Raw genomic sequence first — 26265 nt, 5'->3', positions numbered from 1 at the left:
CCCTCTTTCATCCCCATCACCTATTTCACCCATCACCCTACCCATGTCCCCTCTGGTAACCATCACTTTGTTCTCTACAGTTAAGAGTCCGTTTCTTGGTTTGCCTCTCTTCCCCCCTTTGCTCATTTGTTTTGTTTCTTAAATCCCACATATGAGTGAAATCATATGGTATCTGTCTTGGGATGTGTTCCTGTGAATGGCAGTGCTCATGATGTATGCATTAATCCTTCTCTATGAGCTTGATTATTCCATTAAACTCCATTATGAATCATCCTTGATATTGTAAGTCCTATATAATGGGTTTACGTTTTTATATTCAACCCTCAGACAAAGCAAAGAAGGCATAATTATAGTTCTAGAATAGTGCAACTTCATAAACCTTGACATGGTAAGACAAAATTATATAAACTAATGAAAATCAGAAAGTTAAGTTGGAACAAAAAGTTGGAGGGTTATATCTAATAAAATCGTGATTTCATAAGTTGGTAGATAATACAGATACTGTAATAGACACAAATTCTTATAGATAATAGCAGTCACAAGAAGTAAAAACGAACAAACAAATACAAAGAGAAACCTGATCTCTGGAGAGTAGAACTGGGTGATGTGAATCTGTTATTTTTAACTTTGGATCTTTCTATACAGTTTGAATTTTTCCACATGTAGATATTTCTTTAATTCAATTTTATTATTTTTTAAGATTGAATTTATTTATTTTAGAGAGAGAGAGCAGGAGGGGCAGAGGGAGAGGGAGAGAGAATCCCAAGCAGACTTCGGGCTAAGTGCAGGGTCTGATATGGGGCTCAGTCTCACGACCCTGAGATCATGATCTGAGATCATGACCTGAGCCGAAACCATGAGTCCGACACCTAACAAACTGTGTCACCCAGGTGCCCCAATATTTCTTTAATCTTAAAGGGCTAGTGTAATAGATCCTTATGAACAAGGTAGAGTATAAATAAGAATAAATATTTAAATTTCTTACCATTGAATATAATTGGTACTTTAGGGATCATCAAACTACAGACCTCAGCTATCTCTGGCCTGACACCTGTTGTGTGGATGAAATTTTAGTGGAACACAGCCATGTTCATACATGATATATTACATTTATATACAGTACATGGCTGCTTTCATGCCACAACAGCAGAAAGAATGACAAGTTGCAAGCTTAAAATATTTACCACTTGGCCTTTTCTAGAAAGTTTGCTTACTCCTACCCTAGAGTCGAAGATAAATGAATCATGTATATGCATCCTGTGGCTTTAAGTGTCACACAGCATACACTCAAGCCTTGGGGAGTACACAGTTCCCAGGAATGACTGAGCCTAAGTGATGACTACCTAATCATTAAAAGATGGATTCGAAGGTATAAATTCAAATTTTGAGTTGAAAAGATTGGAAACAACCAAAATTATTATGGCTAAAAAAACCCCCCAAAAACATCACTATCATAAAACTTGACATCTCTCTGCTGAGATAATGAGGTCACCTAATAGTAGTGGGAACACAAAGGTGAGGTGTTAGGGAGCATGAATTCTCCCCTAGATTGCCGATAGCAGCTTCCCACTCTTTCCTCTGCCACCTGCTCTAAAGGGAGAGGGGTCACATTTCCTGATTACCCCCTCCCAAGATTTTCTAGACTCTCATTCCTCTTTCGTTCTGCTCCTGTAAAACTACTTCCAGCCGGGCACCTGGGTGGCTCAGCGGGTTGAGCCTCTGCCTTTGGCTCAGGTCATGATCTCGGGGTCCTGGGATCGAGCCCTGCATCAGGCTCTCTGCTCAGTGGGGAGCCTGCTTCCCCCTCTCTCTCTGCCTGCCTCTCTGCTACTTGTGATCTCTTTCTCTCTGTGTCAAATAATAAAAATCTTAAACAAACTACTTCCTGCCTGTGTTGCACTCCCACAGTTTTTTGTTTATTAATAAAAAGACATCCCCACTCTTTTTTTCCCCCTAAATTTTGAAAAAAGGAGCAGGGTTTTTAAAGAACATGTCCTATGAAACACTGACTTGCCAAGATGCTTCTGAACAATAAGTATGATTTACTCTGTAAAAATGAATGAATTACAGTTTACCTGGACAATTTAAATGATTGTATTCTAAATGTAGACATTATACAAGCATTCATGTAACTTTCAGAAAAATGAGACTATCAGCTCTGTGTGTTAGTGGCCAGGAGGCACCTATGGTCAAATATATTCCAGATTTGCTGAATTAAATAAAGCTAAACAGATTTCCTAATTGGGGGACTTCATAAAGTGTTTCCTATGTTACTTTGTGTTGTGAAAACCTGGGAGGGGAATAAGGCATAGGGGTCCTGTGACCAAAAACTTTGAGAACTACTGTACTAAAAATTCTTACCGTGAATTCTCACCTCCTACATATTTCATTTTCAATAGACATCTGAGTTGCTCATCTCTTCCTGTAAGCTTATTCCTTGTTCTTAGATGTCCCTGCTATTATATCTTGTATCTCATTTCACTTTTTTCTACTTAGTGACATGAAAAGATTTTTAATTTTGCCACCATTTAGTAGATCCCTCAATGGCCTTGATTCCCACCTGGACCATTCAACTCACCTTGTGTTGACTCCTCTCCCACGTTCTCTTTATCCCACTCTGACCATCCCTTGTCCTATTCGTTTCCCCCCTTGCTTGCCATCACCCCTTGTCAGGCCATGTCGCAAGTGAGTAAGCCCATAAGGCACTTCATGGTAGTGTTCAGATGCTGGACCTGTACCTTGTAGTCCAAACCATCGGAGCAGTTGAAGACCACACACTGGATGGCAAGAGCTTTAGCTAGGTCTTTGGTCGTCTCTGTTTTCCCAGTGCCAGCAGGACCAGCCGGCGCGCCTCCCAGGTCGAGCTGCAAAGCCCCCATGAGGCAAAGGTAGCAGCGATCCTGAAGAAATGCAGAAACTGTCATTGTTGAAGGGAACCAACTCAATTTATAGATCCCTTCCTTTCTATGGGAGAAGGGTCATTATTTTCCATGAAAGATTTTACAGCACTTGAGATTTACTCAAAGATTCAGGCACATGATCAATGATGCACATCTCTGCTTCACAAAGATGTACTCATGGCAGATCCTTTGAACAATTAAGGCTGGAGGGAAGTTTTGTTGTTTTTTTGTTTTTTGGATGCAACTTTTCAATACTATTTGTTTCTAAACACTTTACTTATTCATTAGAGAGAGAGAGAGAGAGAAAGAGAACGAGCAGGGGCCGAGAGATAGGGAGAAGCAGACTCCCCTGCTGAGCAGGGACTCCCCCGACTTGGGGCTCAATGCCAGGCCCCTGGGAATCATGATCTAAGCTGAAGGCAGATGCTTAACCAACTGAGTCATCCAGGCTCCCCTTTCCAAGACTATTTTAAGAGAGCATGTGTGTCACGATTAACCTGTCATCACTAACTTACCGTGAGAGGAGTAATAACTAATCTTGGGCATGCACCCAAATACTCGTAGCCATACGTGTACTGAGAGAGTGCCATCCTAGCCACACAATTATCCAGATCTACATCCCAATAATAGCGCAGTTGTCTCTGCCAGTCAAAGGAATCGATCGCCTCTACCTATGTGATAACAATGATAGGTATATTAGATGCACTAATTTCAGGAAGAAATATATGATTTTGCTTAAATAAAAGTTACCTTGGCTTGAACAAGTTCAGTGACTATGTCTCTTGCATGTACATCAATTGTAATTAAGGCAGTTATGATGTTTCTGTGCAATTTTGGAAGACTACCTCGAACTATCACCGCCAGGGCATTTAATCTCTATAAATCAAAGAAAAATAGTCATAATCAATTTTCAATAATCAGCTTACATATATAATTTTTTTACCTTTTTTTCCCATTTTTTCCTATTAAATTTGGAGGAGACATTTGCCAAGACAATGTTTCTAGAGGAGATTGTCCTCCCTAAAAATTAAATATGAATAAGGAAGTACTCCTCATTTTCAGGGGTAGTTTTTCCTCTAATAATCCGAAAACCTGAACATTTTAAATAAGCCAATAATTGGTTCAATGAGAGCATTTTTGGGCAGATTGTACTCCCAATTTTCACCTAAACACTTCAATCTTTTTCTTTTTTAAATTTTTTTTTTCTTTTTTAAGATTTTATTTATTTATTTGACAGAGAGAGAGAGATCACAAGTAGGCAGAGCAGCAGCCAGAGACAGAGGGGAAGCAGGCTCCCTGCTGAGCAGAGAGCCCGATGCGGGGCTCGATCCCAGGACCCCGAGATCATGACCTGAGCCGAAGGCAGAGGCTTTAACCCACTGAGCCACCCAGGTGCCCCGTCTTTTTTAAATTTTTTAAAAATTTATTTGAGAGAGAGTGAGCCACAGTTGGGGGCAGAGGCAGAGGGAGAGGGATAAGCAGGCTCCCTACTGAACGGGAGCCCAGTGCAGGGCTCAATCCCAGAACCCTATATCATGACCTGAGCCAAAGGCAGCCACTTAACCAACTGAACCACCTGGCACCCCTATGACAGGAAATCCTATGAGGTCCTCAAGAGATAGGTTCTTCCATCTCAAGAAACTTGTTTCTCCCCTTTTCTGTTTCAAAGCTAATTTTTAAAAAATGCAAACTCAGTTGCAAGTAGAATTAAATTTGGAGTTAAAGATTAGGCATAATTGTATAATGGCATTCCTGAACTATAGCTTAAAAATTCTTGAAGAATGGTACTGGATTTAGTTATTTATTGTTAGCTGTCTGAGGATTCTCTAGAATAGTAGAAAAGCACATCCTTAGCCTAAGAATAGGAATGGCACAAATCCTAGGTTTTTCCTGGATTGAATAATCTTCTGTGAGATATATCCAAGACCTACTGAAGTACAAAGTCTCCTTAAATGTTGCAAACCATTATAATCCTGAGATTTTCCTCTGTAAATGGTCTTTTCCTCCTATTTTTATAAGTATTCTTATAAATATCATACAAATATCAAGGTAGTGTTCCTAAGAAAACCTGAACATAAATGGTTTTTATAAGAACCCAAAGCTTTGTAAGTCAGGTCAGAGTATTAAAATTTCTGAAATATGCAACTTGCATCAGCCACATCAAAAAAACGTACTGAGATCATCTTGCACAGCATTATGTTCAATGCCACCATGTTAAACATCTCACCTCGAAGTTTACTTTCTCAAACTCCTCCAGGGCCTCTATGTGATTAACACCTTTTCTTCCCAGACACTCAGTCAAATCACGGCACCACATGATTTGAGAAATGGTCAGGATCACCTGCATGGAAACACTGTTCTTAAGTGTGTGATGCATCTCACCAGAAATGCACTCAGAGGTGGAAATTTAAGGAGTGTGTTACTTGAGAAGGGTGGCCAGCAATCACCCAGGCTGTCCTTGGTTTCCCCTGATAGTCAGCCATGGCAGATTTGCACAGGCGACGCAGAGACGTAAACATGGCTTCCTCCACTTTACCAAGCCATTCCTCCACGTTGCCCCGGGCTTTCAGGCCTTTTCCCAAGCTAACCTAGAGAAGAGTCAGAGCAATAACAACATGTTCAGTGTGGCACGTTCCAGCCGTACATTTTCTGTACTTCTATAACAGACCCCCGACACACTGAAGCTTAACTACAAATACTAGAACCTTCTATTGATATTCCGCTCTACATCTCTACTCCTTTTTTTTTTAATACTTCCCTTTGGAGCCAAATCCCTGAAAAAAGGAGTATATTTGACTACATGAATTCCCTTACTTTCTTTTCATACTTACTGCCATTTGATTTTTGGCCCCAACTCTTCCTCTAAACCTGGCAAGGTCATTAAGGTTACCAATGCTCTTTCAGTTTTCAAGTCCAAATGATATTTTTCTGTCCTACACATACTTATTTCTTAGACTTCCAGTGACCTGACTGCCTTGCTTGTCTGGGTCTCTTAGATCTTCCACCTTCCCTTTAACTTCCATGTTTTCCCTGGATCCTAGCTGTGGTCCTCCCCTTTCTCTTCTGCATTAATGATGAGCAAATTCTTTTGCAAGAGAGTCAATTCAGGACAAGTAAAATGTTTATAGGTTCCTGCCACTCTTGTGGATACATTTCCTGCTCTAACTGGACTGAAATCCTCAGCATTTCCCCACACATTTCTTCTGTAAGGAATGCTCTCCCTCCCATGTCTCTGCTCCATGTTCTTTGGCTGCTTCTCCCTCTCTCTCTGTGTGTGTGTGTGTGTGTGTGTGTGTGTGTGTGTGTGTGTGTGAGAGAGAGAGAGAGAGAGGTAGGTAGGTAGGTAGGTGAGGGGGTAGAGAGAGAGGGAGGGAGAGAGAGATTTCTCTCTGTGAAGTCCTGTGGTTCTCCGCAGTTTGCTAATACATTCACTCCCTCCGTGATTACAGCATGCCAGGCATTGTGCAGTGTCCTGGCTACACCACTGCCAACAATGACAACTAACACTTTCGTAACACCTGCTGGGTACAGTTCTGAGTAATTTACATAGAATTATATGTTTTATACACACACACACACACACACACACACACACACATTTCAAATACAATTTGAACATCCTCAGCATCTCATTAATCAGGCCCTGTTACTGTTCCTCATTTTATAGATGAGGTTAAAGGATGGGACCTGGTTCCAGGTGGCTGGCAGTAGACCCAGCGCTCTTAACCAGCTCACTCTTCTGCCTCTCATGGAGAGCTGAATAAGGCTGGGCTCCAGTTACCTCCACTCTGTTCCCAAGAACAAAGCACACACCTCTGCTACCACACTTACTGTGGTACTTAGCAATCGTTTATTTGACTGTGGCTCCACTAGACCCCTTTGTGGGCAAACATCTCATCTTCGTTATCTTTGAAACTGCTGAAGCCGCAGAGTACAATGCGGTAGCCCGTGATGAACATTTAGAGTGACAAGTAGTACACTTCTACCCTCTACCCTGGAATGGCAACAAAGCTTTCCCTATAAAGAATCATAAACAAAAAGCACAGTACCCGTTCTCCTTCTGGTGACAGCATCGCTAAAATATCATTAGTGTAAATCTTTTCTGGCTCTCCTTCCACACCAGGAATTTTTCCTTCAGTAGGAGGCATGACAGCAAATTCAAGCTTTGAAATGGAGTCAAAGCATTTCCTTAAGTGTGGCTGCACAGCTTGGGGATTTCGTGTCTGGGCCAGAATCTCCAGAAGCTCATCATTTGACAAGAAGTAAAATCTGGATTAAAGAAAATACTTAAAATATAACTTGAAAGTGTCGACATGAAAGATAAATCCTTTAGCCATATCTCTTTCCCAGTCACTGATTTCCTAAACTTCCAACCTTCTGGTCCTGGGTTTCTCGGGAGACCAGGTGTCTCTACAGCCATTATGGAGACTAGAGTGGCTGCATCTCAGACATCTAGAATTAGTGCCTGACACATAAAAGATATTTTATGATACTTTTCAAAAAATTATAAAAAATGCCAGCTTTTTCTATGACCCTGATTTGTTCTAGAGTAAAGATAAAGAATTTGTTTTCCCTAGAACCTAGCCTTAGTATCATACACGTCCCTACTTATATTTTTTAAAGATTTTATTTATTTATTTGACAGATAGAAATCATAAGTAGGCAGAGAGGCAGGCAGAGAGAAAGGAGGAAGCAGGCTTCCTACTGAGCAAAGAGCCCAATGTGGGGCTCGATCCCAGGACCCTGGGATCATGACCTGAGCCGAAGGCAGAGGCTTTAACCCACTGAGCCACCCAGGCACCCCACACATCCCTACTTTTAATACCTAATGTGTTGGGATGGACAGGTGGTTTTAGGAACTTTATTTGGTTCTGTGAATATCCACATGTGGGCCAACCTGGTGTGATCCTGCGTGGCATCTTCTTAGATCTTGCCCACCAGGGCCATTTGGAGGCATGAAGACACCACAGGAAGAGAACTGGAGAGGGGGCATACCTGGATGCCCAGGAATGAGGGAGAGGGATAAGGGCCTGGTCAGAGAAGACAGTTTACCTCCAGAGTGGAGGAGGGTGCCTATGAGAGACCCCTTGGTTTAGAAGGGAACGGATGGAAAAGAGCCCATGGCAGGCCCCACGTGGAAGAGAGGGGGCCAGGTAGGTCAGGCTGCTCTGCTGCCTTGCCTCTCTTCTCCTTGCCCCAAACCTGGAGACCTCAGAAACCTCATAGGGAGAGGGGTGGGTTGGTCCCCACATATCCTCATTATCACCAAAGACTTTAGACCTGCAACAGGCTTGGGCAGAGAAGGGGGGAAGTTTTCACTTTGAAAGGAGTTCAGAGTTTGATTATTAGAGATCATTTATTGGGTTGAGGGGACGAGAGGTTTTTGTTTGTTTATATTATCATTTGAGAATGACCAGAATATTTGTGAGGTCTGCTTAAAATTTTGTCCAGGGCCTCTGGCTGGGAATGGAAAGGCAGTTATTAGTTAGAAATAAAGATGCTTCTGTCCTGCTTCTTTACCATCCAGTAGTAATTAATTTGTGCCCACACCTCTCTTTCAACTAATGAAACAGTCAACTATAAAAACTGGACCATGAGCCCTGTGAGAGCAGCAACAGTACTGTATTAATCTTGCTACCAGGAGCTACCTTGGTCTGCAGCTCACAGTATGTCTTCATGAAAGCTACAGTGTATATCAACACCACATAGAGCCTCCTGATGGAACACATATAGCAGAACTAGTTCACGCAGTTCTAAGCGAAAGAACAAATAAAAGCCGATGCTTTTTGGTGGTCAGTATTATCACAGGTGAATTTGCTTCCAGCTTTCTTTAAGTATCAGAAGTAGTGTACAGATTTTCTCTGGCTTCGGGAGACTCCAGCTGGGAACCACTGATTTAAGAGTGAAACAGACAAAAGGCACATTCCAAACCTCAAAGTCTTTCATCTTTCTCCATGTTGCCTGAATTGATGTTTTAGTAAGATTTTAGTAAGATGTGTATGTATTCTTAAAGCCCAACCACTTCTGTTAAAACTCAACTAAATCTTCTGGATCTTGGATTTCTCGTGCACACTCGTACCCAGTCCAGGTCCCCAGGAACAACCCCTCTCAACCAAGTAACCCAGATAAGCACATACCCCTGGTTGCCACAGTGCTTGTCCAAGGACAGACCTTAATGGCCATTTCCTTAACAACTAACAGGAAAATACCAGGGAAGATGAACCATTTTGCCCTGTCTTATGGTACAATATGCCCTAATGATTGAAGCTGGGAGCTTTGACTATCATCACATAATTTATCCTGGTGTTAAAAAAACTATATTATAATGGTTTATTTACATGATTATTCACGTGTTAACCTCGAGCCCATTAGGGCAGGAATCCAGCCTTTTCTTCTTTGTATCTTCAGCACTTAGCATAACATTTGGTATGTTTTTGGAATAAAGAGATGAATAAAAAATTTCATTTGGACTTTTGTGAAAATATCTCTTACACAACTTCTCCAGTGACACTCTTAGGTCACTGATTAATCCAAAGAAACCTGCTCAGGCAAAAATGTCCTCTGACTTTTCGCATGCATATCTACGGACACACGTGCAGGCAGACACACACACGTGCACCCAACAATGAAACAATGCTGAGACCAAGAATCTCTCCGGCACCTTGGGTACTCACCCACTTAGTCCTCCACCAAATACTTGACCTCTGTTCTTGAGTCTTACACTCCCCAATCAAGATACCAGCTGGATTGATCGGCCAACTATCGTATCTTTCTTGTTTCTTGTTCTGGTTCCCTGATGTTTTGAGGTAATGGTTTCTTTTTAAGTATACCCTTTTAAATTAATGGATAGTTTTCACTACTAAAAATATCATAGGTTGCTTTATAAACTTACCTTGGAAAGATGACTCTTTTTGATTCTAAATATGCCTCTAGACACTTCTGAATTTGGTCAAGTAATGCATTATTATTTTGAAAAGTCTCCAGAAGTCCTGTTTATTGGGTGGGAAAAGGCAATAGTAAAATTGTGTTAAAAATCAATAGAAAATACCATTTTAAGTGGAAGTAAAATATGACATTAACATTCTTTAAAGCTTTGCCTTTATTTGATAAGAAACGGTCAAAAAAACATAAATTGTGGGAGGTTGGCTAACAATGTTAACTGTTACTTTTAATAACATTATCTACTATTAATTTTAATAATTACCACAGACAAACAAGTATTCAACCTGCAACAATTTTTAGTTGGTGCACCCCACTTTTTTGGTGCATGAACCAAAGCCACACCCAAGCACAGACCATTGTGCACGCTAAGTGCGTTCTCACTTTGGGGCTTCAACTTTGTTCTTCTCTCTGCCTTTCACACCCTCTCTCAGATTTGCACATGTGTCTCACGCCCTCTTTCCTGCTGCTTTCTGTTCAAATGTCACTCAACTGTGTCAAAAGAGCCCTCCATCACAAATGTTTTTCATGAATTACTGAAAAATCAGATGGAGACATTTTTATGGTTCTAAGTCTGAGAGCTTTAGCAGAACGGGTCAACTGAATGTGAATATATATCTTGTAGTCAAATTGTGACATGCAGGCCTCACTGATACTCTGTGGCAGAATCCCCAAATTATAAAAGGAGCAGAAATAATCAGATTCTTGGGTGCCAAAATTATGAACTATGCTGACGAGTAATAATAACAGCGATAATAGTTAACAACAGCAACAACAGTGCTTAGTTCACATTTTTCAGCAAGAGTGTTGGATGCGCTACAACTGTCCATGGTCATCAACGCTGACGAGAATCAATGTACCCCCATATTGCCAGAATCTTATAGATGGTTGTAAAGTCTTTTTATTTGTTTTTTTAAATTTTGTTTTATACCTGGTTGAGTCGCTGCTCGAAGAGCATTAGGCAGCCGGTTCACCTTCCTCATGATTTCTTTCCACGACTTATCCACTTGCAGGAACATCTTAGCCTCGGCAGGTAGCTGCCTCTGAATATCGGGAGCATTAAAAATACTTTCTAGGTAGAGCCAGTTTCTCTGGCAGTTTAGCCACTCTTCCTAGGAGAAAAATGTGGGCATCATCAAATTTTTCATCCCAGAAGTGCAGTGTCGGGACCTAGTTCTCACGGTGCTCTGTGCCTCCCGCCAGTGCGTGTGTCGGCCCAACATCTGTGAGAGTTTCTCACTTCTCACTCTGGATTTGGGGTTATGCCTGAGCCCTAGTGTCACAAGCGCTCCCTGGTTTATCTCAAGTATCTTACTTTCCAGTTAATTCTTTGGATAGTCCCCACTATTTGGCACTTTTTTAAGGGTCCCCTGTGAAAACATTACTTTGCTCTATAGTCCCTCCCTTTATAGGGCTCAGCCATCAGTAGAGGAGGCTGGACAGGGGTCAGATTATAAGGGATTCATCAAAGAGGGTAATTCCTAAAAATGATCTCCATGAAACAAAGTTGGAATAAAAGATCTTTTCCCACTTAGTGCCTTTATTATTGTACAGATAACTGTTCATATTAGAATATTTAGAAACCTGGGGCACCTGGGTGGCTCAGTGGGTTAAGCGTCTGCCTTTGGTTCAGGTCATGATCCCAGGGTCCTGGAATCGAGCCCTGCATCGGGTTCCCTGCTCAGCGGGAATCCTGCTTCTCCCTCTCCCACTTCCCCTGCTTGTGTTCCTGCTCTCGCTACCTCTGTCTCTGTCAAATAAATGAATAAAATCTTAAAAATTAAAAAAAAGAATATTTAGAAATCTAAGCATAATTAGGTCAAGCTAGAAATCTGCAGTCTAAGAAAGAGATTGGATGGGAACAAAGTAAGGTCAGTATAAATGGATTTTTTGTTCTACTGTGGGGTAATCCGAAGTAGAATAAAATAAAAAGGAAAGGTGTACCACAAGGAAAGGGTACCAAGGAGATTTAAAGCAAAAGTGTGCGTTTTTCCAGTATATATGAGGTTGTTGTGGTACTGTGAGAGGTTGTCTAAAAGCTGTGAATGCCTGAAACTTAGAAGCCCAGGTGTTCCCTGCCTGAGCTTAACGCTGTTGCCAGCAAAGGTTTAAGCCACTTAATAAGGTACCAAAGCTGCCTGCCATTTTGGGATGGAAACCGGTTGAGGAGACAAGTCTTTCCTGGAGTGTATGCACCTTTCTTTTCCAATTACAAAGTTTAATATATCAACTGGCTGAGGTACTTAGGGAGGGAAAGAGGGAGGTGCAGGGGGAATGAGAATAGCTGAAGACAAGGGCGTATATTCTTAAGGTGAAAAATTCTTAGAGGTTCTCTGCCTTTTGAACTTTGAATTCTGAAACCATTGGTGGCAGGATTCAGTTAGTGACAACACAAGTTCATTGAATCATTTCAAGAGTTGAATGATTTCAAAAGTCCTGGTCTCAGAAAAAGGTTAAGCTTTCATACTAGGGCAGTGATCACCTTAAAACACATAACAAAGAGAATTTTTTTAATCTTAGGAATTGACAAATACCAAAAATGCTATCTTGAATCATGATACCCATCAGTAGTTCATATCATCTAGATGAGCATCTAGAACTCCATTATAAAATCTTTTCAGACAGGTGCTAGTTTTTTTAATGAAAACTTGGTTTAAATGTAAACTTCATACCACATTGTCACTTTTGTCTCAATAAAACTATAGATTTATAAGTAAACAAAAAATGTGGGCAACATAGAGGAGCTGAGGATGACCTCCACCTGAGAGCCAGCAAGAAATTGAAGCCCTTAATCCCAGAGTTGCGAGGAAATGGTTTCTGCCAACAATGTGAGTGAGCTTGGAAAGGGATCCTCCTTGAGTTGAACCTCTGATGAGAACCAAGTCATGGCCCATATCTTGATTGAACCTTTGTGAGACCCTAAGTAGGAGATTCAGTTAAACCATACCTGAACCCCTGACCCACAGAAACTGTGGGAAAATAAATATAGACTCTTTCATACCACCAAGTTTGTGGTATTTTGTTTCATGGCAATAATAATTAATATGATATGGCATAATCATATAAAGAAAAACTTAGTATATTTACATTTTCCTTACATTCTGAATATAATAAAATGTCAACAATTTTAAGTCTTATTTCTAAACTATATATTTAAACTATATCATATTTAACAATTGTCTTATTTCTAAACCATATCAGATTAAAGAAATGATTTCTAAAGTACCGTGGCTCCCCAATTCTCTGAGTGCATGAACTGAAACTGCCTTCACTCACCAGTGTTTGATTAAATAAGGCAAGTTGTTTCTGCCAGTCATCCACTCGAGTTTTCAATGGACCAACATAACGTGATGAGGCAATGGTTGCAATGTTGATGGTGCTGTCATCAAGAAGGACCTTTAAACAAAGAAGAAAAAAACATGCAGCATCATGAGTTTGTGCTCTCAAAGATAATTACAGATGTTTAATCCCAAGAGTCCACTCAAAGTCCAACCTTTTGAATAAATAGCCTCGTCCCGCCTACTGTTTCCTACCCATCTGCTTCCCTTCCTTATCCACTTCAGTGCCTCACAACCCACTCTCACATCCTCTCAAATGTTACTGAGAGACTTCTGATTGCCAAAACTCGCCTATTTCTGTAATTATTAATGGCACATTTTTTGTTGTTATTGTTTGGTTCAATACTCTTCTTCTCTCTCCCCATACTTTAAGGTATCTGGTACCTTCTTTATACCATTTGGTCATCTAAGCCTTTATTTCTTAAAGTACTCAAAACTTATAAAATTAGGTATCTTCTCTATCCAATGAAACATTGCTTTATCTCAATTATCTTGAGGAATGGGGAAATTGAACTCATTCATATCAAGGTTAGAATGACTATAAACAGTTTTCCCTCTACCTCCTTCCCCCACTTTTCCCCTTTACACTACAGCAATCCTTACAGAACATGTGAATTCTAAAAAATGTATCTGTTAATCTAAAGGATTTTAATTGCCCTATCTAAATTATAAATTTCTTGAGAGCAGATGTCCCATCACCCAGCATCACTTGGCCTGCTTCTACCTGACTTTCATCTTAGGTTTGCTCTCTTGTCTACTGCCAACAGTAACATCTGGTCTTGCTCTTCCAACCTACAGCTGGCAAAGCCATTTCATCATTAGTTCTTGTATGGGTACACCCAAATGGGTCAAGGCTTTGCTTTTTAAGATACAGATCCTTTTACTAAACAAATATGTGTTTGAATTTTAAATCATTTAAGAATATTCCAAATGCATCGATTAGATTTATTTTCTTTCATTTTTCAGAGAGTATGGCCATCGACTCCTATCTCAAAAAAATTCAGGTGAACTTAGTTTCTTCATGCGGTATAAACCTGAAATGCTTGTTCATGTTTCTTTGCCTCATTTAAATGGTTTGAAATGCCTTTCATTCTCATCTATGTCTGTCAAATACCATTTATTCTTTAAGGTCCAGCATGTCTTGGCTGGTCTAGGAAGGATGTTGTGATCACTTCAGCTTATATATTATCTCTTGCTAAAAAAAAAAAAAAATTATCTCTTGCTTTTCTAAACTTTTCAACTGTTAAGTATACAATTATAATTCATATGTATGCCACTTTTATTGCTTTGTTAATACTTCATGTACAAGTATATCTGTCAATTATTCATATTCATATTTTGCCTTTCCAATTAGATTTTTTCTTAGTAACTCTCATATTTCATTCCTTCATCATAATCTCCCATAGAAGATTCAGGAGTAGGTCTGACCAATCTTTACCACGGGTTTTCAATAACCCAGTTACCCTACCTGTATGTCATCGGTGCCACCCAGGATAAACACATCTTTGGAGTCACGGTGAGGGAGAATGACGAATTCAGTTGTTTTCCAAGAATCCTCCACCTTAGAAATAATTCAATTCTTAGGATTCCAAAATTAATTTGTTTAGGTACTCAATAAATGCAAGTAGAATAAAATAAGTGAAAACTCCATAATCATCCCATTTTGCTCTTAACTGCCTTTAAAATTCTTGAAATCTTCTTCCTGGTTAAACAATACTGATATGCTAAATTTTATTGATGAACATTTAAATACATATAAGTAACATGTGATATGTTAATGTCCATCCCTTACCACTTTATGCCTTAAATGTAAGGAAAATATTTCTTTTTACACAGGTGATTTGTGGGTATGTGTGTATTTTTAGGGTAAGGAGGTAAGTAGCTTAAGTGGGGAAGTCTCTTCATTGTCTTATAGCATTTCACACTGTTACTTTTTTCTGGTAGTTTGAAAGATGATGTATTTTGCTATAAAAGATCTTCCTTGGAATGTGGTTTTTCATATAAGCCTGTAAATATCAAACTTTGTTGTCATCAAAGTGGACTATAAACTAAGTGGAAAGAGGATACTGATGAAAGTGTTGCTGACAATAATAATGGTAATAAATGGTAAGAAAACAACAGAAGGACGACTGATGAGAAATTGAAAGGTGCAATGATGAAAAACCCATATAGATGAATCCAGAGTTGGTGATCTTCATGCTAAATATGAAAATCTACACAGTCCTTGATCTTCAGAACATATTTTCCAGATTTACCTTTTTAAGAATTGTTTCTAAGGCAGCTTCTCCAGAAGCCTGTCCAGAAATGTCCTGGATTTCTTGGGCAAAATCAAAAACACGCAACTCAGAGAGCTTCTCCAAGGTTAATGGAATTTCATGGTCCACTAGGGAGGCATCAACTGTTTGTTCAATAGCTGCCCAATGTCTTGACTTCAAAGTTGGGTTCCTCAAGTCAATGATAACTGGAAGCTGGAAAGCAAACAGTCTCAAAGGCACCATGCTTTTTATCTTTTTTTTTTTTTTGACTATAGATATACGAGTTTATTTCCCCTGTCTTTCTTTCTTCCTTCCTTTCTTTCATTCATTAACATATAGTGTGTTATTAGTTTCAGTGGTAGAATTTAATGATTTGTCAGTTGCCTATACTACCCAGTGCTAATTATGTCAAATGCCCTCCTTAATGCTCATCACCTAATTACGTTATCCCCCTATCCACCTCCCCTACCTTAAAAACATAGCCCAAGGCTTCTGATTTCAATTCAGGAATGTGGAGAACTGGAAAGAATACCATTTGTGCTCTTACAAAAGGAAAATTCTGGACAAACTGAAAATTAACTACTTCTAATGATCCCATCAAAAAATAGAGGTTGAAGGGCAAACAACTAACTCAAAATTTGGGAGGAGACTGTTATCTGTAGATTTCTCCACAGCAAAAAAAACAAAAAACAAAAAAACAGGACCTGAGAATTTGCTTACCTAGGACATATGCCTTGGGTTGTCACTTAAGCTAGCAAGAAGATTCAGCTAAATTTAAAAAATAAGTTGTTAAAAATGGAAAAAAATAAATTCCTAAAGAGTGAGAGTAGGGTAGCATAACAATGTGAAGTTTCACTTATTTGTGGAGCATAACAAATAGCATGGAGGACATGGGGACTTAGAGTGGAGAAGGGAGTTGGGGGAAATTGGAAGGGGAGGTGAACCATGAGAGACTATGGACTCTGAAAAACAATCTGAGGGTTTTGAAGGGACGGGGGGTGGGAGGTTGGGGTACCAGGTGGTGGGTATTATAGAGGGCACAGATTGCATGGAGCACGGGGTGTGGTGCAAAAATAATGAATACTGTTATGCTGGAAATAAAAAAAAAAAAAAAAAAAAAGAATGTGAAGTCTACAAACACAAAGGTGTTCACAGGGAAGACTGGGGGGAATCCTAAGAAAGTCTACCTTATGGTGCTGGCTGGGGAGAGGAACACAGCAGCCTCTATTGTAACTCTAATCAACCCACTTCTCCCAGTTTTCATATAAAACAAATGACTTAATGTCAGGAAAATGAGCAACAAACACTGCTATTTTAAGGCATTGTGATAACCCACTATAGATTTCTGTATATCTTGGGAGAAACAAAATTGGAAAAATAAAAGCTCTGTTCATGGGGGAGGGAAAGAAATACTCTCTAGGCTCATTACTACAGCTGGAGGAGGGGCAGGAACACCAGTGAAGGTCAACAGTCTGAGAACAAGAAACACAGTGCCTTGCTAAGATAGAGGCTTAATCAGAACACAAATGGAATGCCCCTCCTAACCTCTCCCACCAGACTAACAAATACTGAATAAAAATAACTGGAATACAGACTGATTAGCTGCAAGAGACAGATTCTCTCTGGGGACAATATATAGGGAGGACCCAAGGTCAGATAGAAACAAAAATTGAAAAAATAATCCTTGGCAAATGAGCCCAAACCATAAACACAAGGTATCAAAAGAACAATTTGTAGTATACTGAGGGTAACAATAGCAACATCAAACCTCAAATCTAGCCCAATTCCTTACTAGATTTAACATAACATGGCACACAAAAAGGCAAGTAGGAGGAAAGGCACGCTCATTTCCAGGCCTAAGAATTATTTACTTCAGTATCTAGGGCACTACATAAGATGCCTGGCTTTCAATAAAAATGTCAGAACTATATAAAAAGCTAAGATAAACATACACTTAAGAAACAAATAAGCAAACAAAACCCACCAGACTCAGATATGACACACAATGTTGAAATTAATAGAGAATGCAAAATAATTATAATTAAAATGGCAATGGCTCTAATGGAAAAGGTAGGCAACATACAATACCAGATGGGAAATGATAATAGGAAAATGTAAGCTGGTACATCTGGGTGGCTCAGTTAGTTAAGCATCTGCCTTTGGCACAGGTCATGATCCCAGGGTCCTGGAATCGAGTCTTGCATATGGCTCCTTGCTCAGTGGGGAGCCTGTTTCTGCCACTGCCTGCTGCTCCCCCTCCTTGTGCTCTTTCTCTCTCTCTGACAAATAAATAAAATCTTAAAAAAAAGATTGAAGCTATAATTAAGAATTAAATAAACGTTAGAATGGGAAAAGGTAGCAAGAGAGATAAAGAATGTCTTTGATGAGCTTGAAACAGCCAAGGAATCTGTGAATGGGAAGATAAGTGAGTAGAAAATCCCCATACTGATACATGAGAGAAAATAGAGGTTAAAAACCCCAAACAGTAAAAAAACAAAACCCAAAACCACAGAGCATCCAAGAGCTACAGTACAATATATGCAACATATATTGCATACATGCAACAGAAATCTCAAAGAATAACATAAATGGCTACATTTTTTCCTCAAAATTAAAGACAGGTACCAAACCACAGATCCAAGAAAATCAGATAACACGAAATGGGATAAATACAAATGTAAACAACAACAACACACACCTGGGCATATCACATTATAAACTGACCAAAATGAAGAAAAAGAAATAATCTTGAAGGCAGCCCAACCAAAAAAGACTATTATCTACAGAAGAACAGGGAGAAGAACTATAGCAGATTTCTTGTTAGAAACCATGCAAGCAAGAAAGTGATGAAAGGATACTTTTAAATTGCTGAAAGAAAAAACAAAACCTGTTGACTGAGAATGATAAGTTTATATTATCATTTAAATTATCATTCAAAATAAAGGATAAAGAATTTCTCAAAACTGAAACTTAGGGAACTCATTGTTAGCATACATACTCAATAAGAAATATTAATGGAAGTTCTTCAAGCTATGAGTCAGAATCTTAGATCCACACAAAGAAATGAAGACTAGAAATAAAGGCAAAATAAATTTCATTTTGTTTCCTATTTTGATTGTCCTGAAAGATGATTGTGTAAAATAAAAATAGTAGCAATATATTATTGCAATGTTATATTATATAATATTATATATAGCATTATATATGATATATAATGTTATATATTATAATATTATAATATATTATACATATAGTATATGTAAAGGTAAAATACAAAAAACCAAAATGATGAGGTACATAAAAGGGACACAGAAGTCAACTGAGAGAGCTCTCAATAGCCAAAGTTGTAAAGATTTAAGCAAACAATAAATAATGTAGTATTGCATTATAATCCAAATTATAAAGTAAATATCCATGAGTTCATATTGACATAAATAAACAATTGAATGGGTGGTTGGATTACTAAACAGAGAACAGATAAAGCTATACAGAAAGATACAAATTACCAACATCAACAGTGAAAAAGCAGACTCACTTCTGATCCCACTTTTTTTTTTTAAAGATTTATTTTAGAGAGACAGAGAAAAAGAGTGAGAGTGAGTGAGTTGGGAGAGCAGCGGAGGAAGAGAATCTTCAAGCAGACTCCCTGCTGAGCACAGAGTCTGAAACAGGGCCTGATCCTACAACTCATGAGATCATGACCTGAGCCAAAAGCAAGAACCGAACATTTAACTGACTAAGCCACCCAGGTGCCCCAGATCCCACATACTTTTAAAATATAATAAAGAAATATGATCAACTCTATGTCTATAAATTCAACAATTTGGATAAAATGGACCATTACCTTGAAAAATACACTATAAACCTCACTCAAGAAGAAACACATAACCTGAATAATTCAATATGTATTAAAGAAATTGAAGAAATAGTAAAGAAATTCAATTTGTAGTTAAAAGCCTTCCAAAAAAGTAGACTTCAAACAGAAATAGCTTCACTAGTGAATTCTCCTAAACACTTAAAGAAGAAATAATATTAACTCTATACTATTTCCTCTAGAAAACAGAAGAGGAAGGAACCCTTCCCAACTCATTTTAATGTACAAAAAAAAGCCCCTAAAATTAAAAAATGAATTCAGTAAGATCACAGGACATAAGATCAATATACAATGGTCAAGTATTCAATAGTATTCTGCCATATAGCAGCAATGAATAATTGGAATTTGGAATTAAAAACAATATTACTGGGGTGCCTGGGTGGCCCAGTTGGTTGAGCGTCTGCCTTCAGCTCAGGTCATGAGCTGAGGAGTCCCACATTGGGCTCCTTACAGAGAGCCTGCTTTTTGCATCCTCTCTCTCTCTCTGACAAATAAATAAATAAATAAATAAATCTTTTAAAGACCCCAAAATACTATTTAGGATAATAAAAAATATTTAATTATAAAACTAACAAAATACATGCAAAATCTGTATACTGAAACAGCAAACTTCAATGAAAAAAATAAAAGAAGACAACTAAATTAAGAGATATGCTGGTAAGACACTACAAAATTCCCTCTGGCTAATATGTCAGTTCTCTTCAAATTGATCTATACATTCAACACAATCTTTCAAAAATTCCTGGCAATTTTTTATACATATTGACAACTTAATTCTAAGATTTCTATGGAAGGGTAAAGGAATTCGAATGGACAAAATGTGAAGAAGAAGAACAAATCTGGAGGACTTACACCTACCTGATTTCAAGACTTACTCTAGTTATCAAAACAGTATAGCATTGGTGAAAGAGTAGACTCATAGAACAACAAAATAGAATAGAGTCCAGAAATAGATTAAAAAAGGTAGTCAGGGGACTTATAGCAAAGTTCCAAGGGCAATTCAATGGAGAAAGGGTAATCTTTTCAAATAATGGTGCTGGATCCAGTGGACATCCATATGTGAAAATTGTACACCTTGACACATCTCATATTTTATGCAAAATAATGCAAATAAATCCTTAAAATGTAAGAAAAGTAAAACTATAAAACTTCTAAAGGAAAATACAAGAGACAATCTGTGTGACCCTTAAGTTTAGCAAGACATTTTTAGATACTATACTATAAAGATAGTCCATAAAAGCAAAGAATATAAATTGAACTTATTCAAATTAAAACTGCTTGCACTCTGAGAGTCCCTGGTAAGGGGCTGAAGAGACAAGCCACTAACTGGGAAAAAATATTTTCAGGTTACGTATTTGAAAAAGGAGTTGGATCCAGATTACAAAAAGAACTCTTAAAGTGCAATAATAACAAAACAAGCAACCCAGTTAAAAATTGGGCAAAGAGCCACACAGACATTTCACCAAAGAAGTTAAAAGAATGGAAAAAAGACATTTAAATTACACTCCACATGATTAGTCACTGGAAAAATGCAAATGCGAAGGCCAGGAGATACTTTTATACATTTACTGGAGTGACTAAAATGAAAACCAAACCAAACCACACAAAAACCTCCCAACCAATAGCAAGTGCTGGGGAGGATGAGGAACAGCTAGAATTCTCACGCATTGCCCATGGGAAGGCAAAATGTTACAGTCCTCTGAAAAACAGGCGAGTTTCTTATAAACATACACTTCCCATGCCACCTAGTAATTCCACTCCTAGTTCTCCACCAGAGTGAATTAAAAACTCGTGTTCACTCAAAAAACTGCACATGACTGTTGAGACCATCTTGTTAATAATTGCTATAAAACTGGTCATAACCCAAATTTCTTTCAAGAGGTGAATGGAAAAACCAACAGTGATAATCTATATAATGAAATTATTACTCAGCAATAAAAATCAACAAACTATTAATTCACCTAACAACATGGAAGAATTTTTTAAATTTTGTATTTCAACTCAATTAACATATAGTATATTATTACTTTCAGAGGTAGAGTTTAGTGATTCATCAGTTGCATATAACATCCCGTGCTCATTACATCACGTGCCCTCTTTAATGCCCATCACCCAGCTACCCCATACCCTCCTTCCTCCCCTCCAGCAAGTCTGTTTGTTCCCTATAGTTAAGAGTCCCTTATGGTTTGCCCCCTCTCTGATTTTGTCTTATTTTTTCTGCCCCTCTCCTATGTTCATCTGTTTTATAAGAAGCTTTTTTTCCAAATATTCCAATTCACAGAGACGAGCAACTATCACCACTAATTTTAGGGCTGTCACTATGAATTATCTATAACTAACTAATGACCCCAGAAGGAAACCCCATACCATTAGCTTTCATCACCCAATTTTTCTGCTCCATAGTGCCTGGTAACCACTAATTTACTTTCTCTCCCTATTGATTTCTCTATTCTAGACATTTCATATCTATGATACCATATGCTATGTAGTCTTTTGCTGTTTGTCTTCTTTCACCTAGTATAACATTTTCAAGGTTTATCTATGCTGTAGCATGTATCAAAACTTCATTCCTTTTTATTGCTGAATAATATCCCATTGTATAGATATACTATATTTTGTTGATTTATTCATTACTTGATGGACATTGGGGTTTTTTCCACTCTGGTTATAATGGATGATGCTGTGAACATTACAAGTGTTTGTGGAAACATGTTTTTAATTCTCTTATGTAAATGTCTAGGAGTGGAATTCCTTTTGAGAAACTGCCAAACTGATTCCAAAGAAGCTATATCACTTATAATCCCACCAGCAACATATGAGGGTTCCAATTGCTCCAGATCCTTACTGACACTTATTACATAATCTATCCTTTTGAGCATAGCCATTGCAGTGGGTGTGGACTGGTAGATCATTGTGGCTTTGATTTGCATTTCCCTGATGGCTAATGACATTCAGCCTTTCACATATCTTCTTTGGGGACATATCTGTTCAAATCCTTTGCCCATTTTAAAGGATTACTTCTCTTCTTATTTTTGAGTTAGAAGAGTATGTTATATATTCTGAAGAGAAGTACCTGGATGTATTTTAAACACATTTTTTCTAGGTTAACACTGCCAGACCCAAAGGGCTACATATTGTATAATTCTATTTATATCATATATAAAATGAAGAACTTTAGAGATAGAAAACAGGCCAGGTGTTGCCTGGGGTTGGCTGACTATGAAGAACAGTATATGGGAATTTGAGGGTGATGGAAGTATTTTGTATGGTACTGGTGTGTTTTATACATGACTGCAAAAACCCAGAGAACCATATACCACAAAAAGTGACTTTTGCTACATGCAATTATTGTTTTAAAAAATCAGCCAGAACTCTGAAGGAATACAAGATGAACAAAGACTGTGACAAATAAATTTGTTTACAATCACATGCTATAACCACAGGAAGGGTGAATGAAGAAGAAAGAGGCTGACATAAGAAACTTTGGGGAAGTGTTTTGACTAGATATTGTAAAACTAAAGTGGGAGAAACTCCAAAAATGTTCTTGTTGTGCTAAAGTTTTGCTTACTTTTCCTACCCATGTCTTCTTTTATTTCATCTTCCTTTGTTTCATCTTTAAAAAAATCTAAAACTGCTTAAAAGGATAAAATCATAATACTTTTCATTCCCATTTCAAGTACTGGTTCAGCAGTGAAAGGTTTCAAGGGGTCAGCTTCACACACCCACTACTGGGCTTCCCAATTGTCATCACATCATAGCACACCTGGAAAATGGTATATTTAGTAGGTACAGTGGTATAAATGGACACGGCTGCACTAGCCTCATTTGGCTGTCTGAGGTCTGAGTGGATCAGTATCTTAGCGGAACTACAACTCATTCCTGCACTTGCTCCCTACCACTTGGGAAACTCTTACTCTGAATGCGCCCCTTGAACCAATTCAATTGCATGTTTTGGCCAATTGAAGATAGGGATGCAATCTGCCTCTGAAAAAACTGAATTTGCCTGTTCTTTCTTTTCTCTCTGCAGAGCTGAGTAACTTGAACAAGGAAGAATTCCTGACTTTAGTCTCATTAGCATCAAGTCGTAATGGACTGACTTGAGTTTCTGAAATAATTTCTACCAAACTTACCTTTTCTTTCATTTTTTCCACCTTATGCTTTAGCTGGGGAACTACACTGTTGGGTGGCAAGCCTTTTTCCAATTGAGTCACAAATTTGGCATATTTAGAAACTTGACTATTTAGGAATTCTGGATCCAGGCAGTCAAACTTGGACTATAAAAATTAGAAAGAGAAAAAAAATTAAGGCATATGATAAAAGTAAAATTTTTTACTTTACTCAGATTTTCCAGTAGTTAAATGTTTCAAGACCAATGGAACAGAATAGAGAGCCCAGATATGGGCCCTCAACTCTAAGGTCAAATAATCTTGGGCAAAGAAGGAAAAAATATCTAGTGGAAAAAAGACAGTCTCTTCAATAAATGGTGCTGGGAAAATTGGACAGCTATGTACAGAAGAATGAAACTTGACCATTCTCTTACACCATGTAGTAAGATAAACTCAAAATGGATGAAAGACCTCAATGTGAGACAGCAATCCATCAGAATTCTAGACAAGAACATAGGCAGTGACCTCTTTGACAATGCATATTTTACTGAACTAAGACTACTCCAGATTGTTAAAAATAATTCTTATTATTAGGATATTAAGTTTAATTAATAAAAAATTATATTAGGATTGAGAGTTTTTTAAATTTTGTTTTGTTTTGTTTTACCTTTACCCATTCTTGTTGGAGTTTATCCCATTCAGATAAAGAATCCCAAAGCAATTGTTTGAGCTTCAATTCAGCACTAACTTCTTCCAGAGCTTCAAACTTCGATACTTCTACCTAAGGAAGTAAAAGCAGAGATAGAAACAATTGAAAAAAATAAATGGTAAACCCTATGTGTATTCAAATATCCACTTGAGTGGTAAGATATAACTCTTTATATTTCCTTAGAACTTAAATGTTCAGCAAAGACATAAATATGATGAGTACCATGGGCATTCTTCTTCAAGTTGGATCATACATGCCTGGCCTTTTTTAGGAAAACAAATGAATTTTCAGAGGTACTCATTTCCTTTGGGGCATTATAACTAGATGACAGAAGAGGGAGATGTCTGTGCAATAGCTTGTGGAGGGGATGGGAGATTTAATGTGGAAAGAACAGCCTCGTTTCTACCTCTTTCTAACCCTCTGAGCTGTATATGAACCCTATAGAGAGAAAGACTGCAAGAAAATCTGAAGAAACTATTTTCATAGAAGCATTTTAAAACTGCCTTGGCTTAGAAGTGAACACACCCCTAGGGGGGTTGTTTGCACAGAAACTGTGAGCCCTGTGATAAGCCAGGGCTTTGAACATTCCATCCAACAGCAGCTGAATACACATTCTTTCCAAGTGCACACAGGACATTCCTTAGGATAGATCATATGATAGGCTACAAAACAAGAATGAAGTATCTTTTTCAATCAGAATGGCTTGAAACTAGAAAGGAGAGCTAGAAAATTTACAAGCATGTGGAAACTGAACAGCCCACTCCTGAACAACCAGTGGGTTAAAGGGGAAATCAAAGGGAAATTAAAAAAAAAAAAAAGCTTGAAACAAATGAAAACACATCATGCCAAAACCTATGGGATGCTGTAAAAGCAGTTCTGAAAGGGATGTTTATAGTGATAAATACATATGTAGAAAAAAAGTAGAAAGATGTCAAACCATTTTATACATTAAAGAACTTGAAAAAGGACAAACTAAGCTAAAAATTAGCAGAAGGAAAGAAATAAAGATCAGAGTGGAAATAAATTAAATAGAGACCAGAAAAATAGAAAAGATCAATGAAATTAAGAACTGGTTTTCCAAAAAAGTTGAACAAAATAGACAAACATTTAGCCAGATAGAGAAAAAAAGAGAAGACTTAAACAAATAAAATCAGAGTAAACTTTATACCATAGAAATAAAAAGGATTGTAAGAGGCTACTATGAATAGTTATACACCAACAATTAAATTATATTGCTTAAAAGAAATGGATAAATTCCTAGAAACATGTAACTTACCAAGACTGAATCAGGAAGAAATAGAAAATCTAAATAGACCAATAATGAATAAAGAGATTGAACCAATAATCAAAACCTCCCAACACAGAGAAGTCTAAAAGTAGATGGCTCCAGGAGCAGATGGCTTTACTGGTGAATTCTACCAAATACTTAATGAAGAATTAATGCCAATCTTTCTCAAGCTTTTCCCCCCAAAATTGAAGAGCTGTGAATACTTCCAAAGTCATTTTATGAGATCAGCATCACCCTGACATTAGGGATCTAACCTTGTCCTCCTCAAGAATAAGAAGTAATTAGGCCAATTAGGTCTTCATTCCTATCTCCCAAATGATTGAGAGCTGAAGAAGGAAGGTACACCTGAGGTGATCATGAAAGAAGAGTTAATCAAGTATGGATAAAGTGTGGAAAGAAGGGGACATACTTTTTTTTTCAGGCCCTAGCTCAAGCAGTGCTATCCTTTCTGACCCAAGAAGTGTCCACCTGTTAGTTATAACTTTTATCAAGCAGTGTTTCCTCAATACCTTACTTCCTACTACATACTATCCTGTTTTGTAGGTCAGTTAACTCAGCCTGTGAACAACTTTGAACCCCAGTTCTCCAATGCACAAACCTCAAGTACTACACCAGTGACATCATCTAGAGTCACACTCATTATTTTGCAGATTTCCTGCACTAAACCCTGGGATCTGGAGGGGAAAGCTCCTCAGATCACTTTCTAGCCATCCATTTGGGGCTCAGGAATAAATAGGTACATTCCCATGTGAGGTCCAGCCACTCCTCCAAGACTGCTGGAGAATGTAACAAAACCTCTCTCATTGCTGGTGGCTCTCTGGGTTTGACCCTAGGAATCTCTTTTTTCCTATTCTCT

At 38.2% G+C, this 26265-nt stretch overlaps 1 protein-coding gene across 3 annotated transcripts in view; it reads right to left on the bottom strand.

The window, feature by feature from the left end:
• The window catches only part of DNAH6 (dynein axonemal heavy chain 6), a 228579-nt gene that overhangs the window by 145196 nt on the left and 57118 nt on the right, over positions 1 to 26265 (bottom strand). For all 3 annotated transcript variants that reach the window (XM_032352623.1, XM_032352621.1, XM_032352622.1), the window contains exons 17-29: positions 24080 to 24193; positions 23437 to 23580; positions 15433 to 15645; positions 14646 to 14738; positions 13116 to 13235; positions 10771 to 10951; positions 9793 to 9889; positions 6950 to 7169; positions 5324 to 5488; positions 5128 to 5241; positions 3651 to 3776; positions 3416 to 3571; positions 2739 to 2900 (exon numbers count right to left, since the gene is read on the bottom strand). In XM_032352623.1, coding sequence (XP_032208514.1) covers positions 2739 to 2900; positions 3416 to 3571; positions 3651 to 3776; positions 5128 to 5241; positions 5324 to 5488; positions 6950 to 7169; positions 9793 to 9889; positions 10771 to 10951; positions 13116 to 13235; positions 14646 to 14738; positions 15433 to 15645; positions 23437 to 23580; positions 24080 to 24193 — 1905 coding nt within the window. The remainder of the gene's footprint in view (positions 1 to 2738; positions 2901 to 3415; positions 3572 to 3650; positions 3777 to 5127; positions 5242 to 5323; positions 5489 to 6949; positions 7170 to 9792; positions 9890 to 10770; positions 10952 to 13115; positions 13236 to 14645; positions 14739 to 15432; positions 15646 to 23436; positions 23581 to 24079; positions 24194 to 26265) is intronic.

Source organism: Mustela erminea, chromosome 7, assembly GCF_009829155.1.
Source record: "Mustela erminea isolate mMusErm1 chromosome 7, mMusErm1.Pri, whole genome shotgun sequence".
Classification (NCBI taxonomy): domain Eukaryota; kingdom Metazoa; phylum Chordata; class Mammalia; order Carnivora; family Mustelidae; genus Mustela; species Mustela erminea.
Note: the sequence above shows the minus strand (reverse complement) of the source record. Positions and strands in the feature narration are given on the sequence as shown.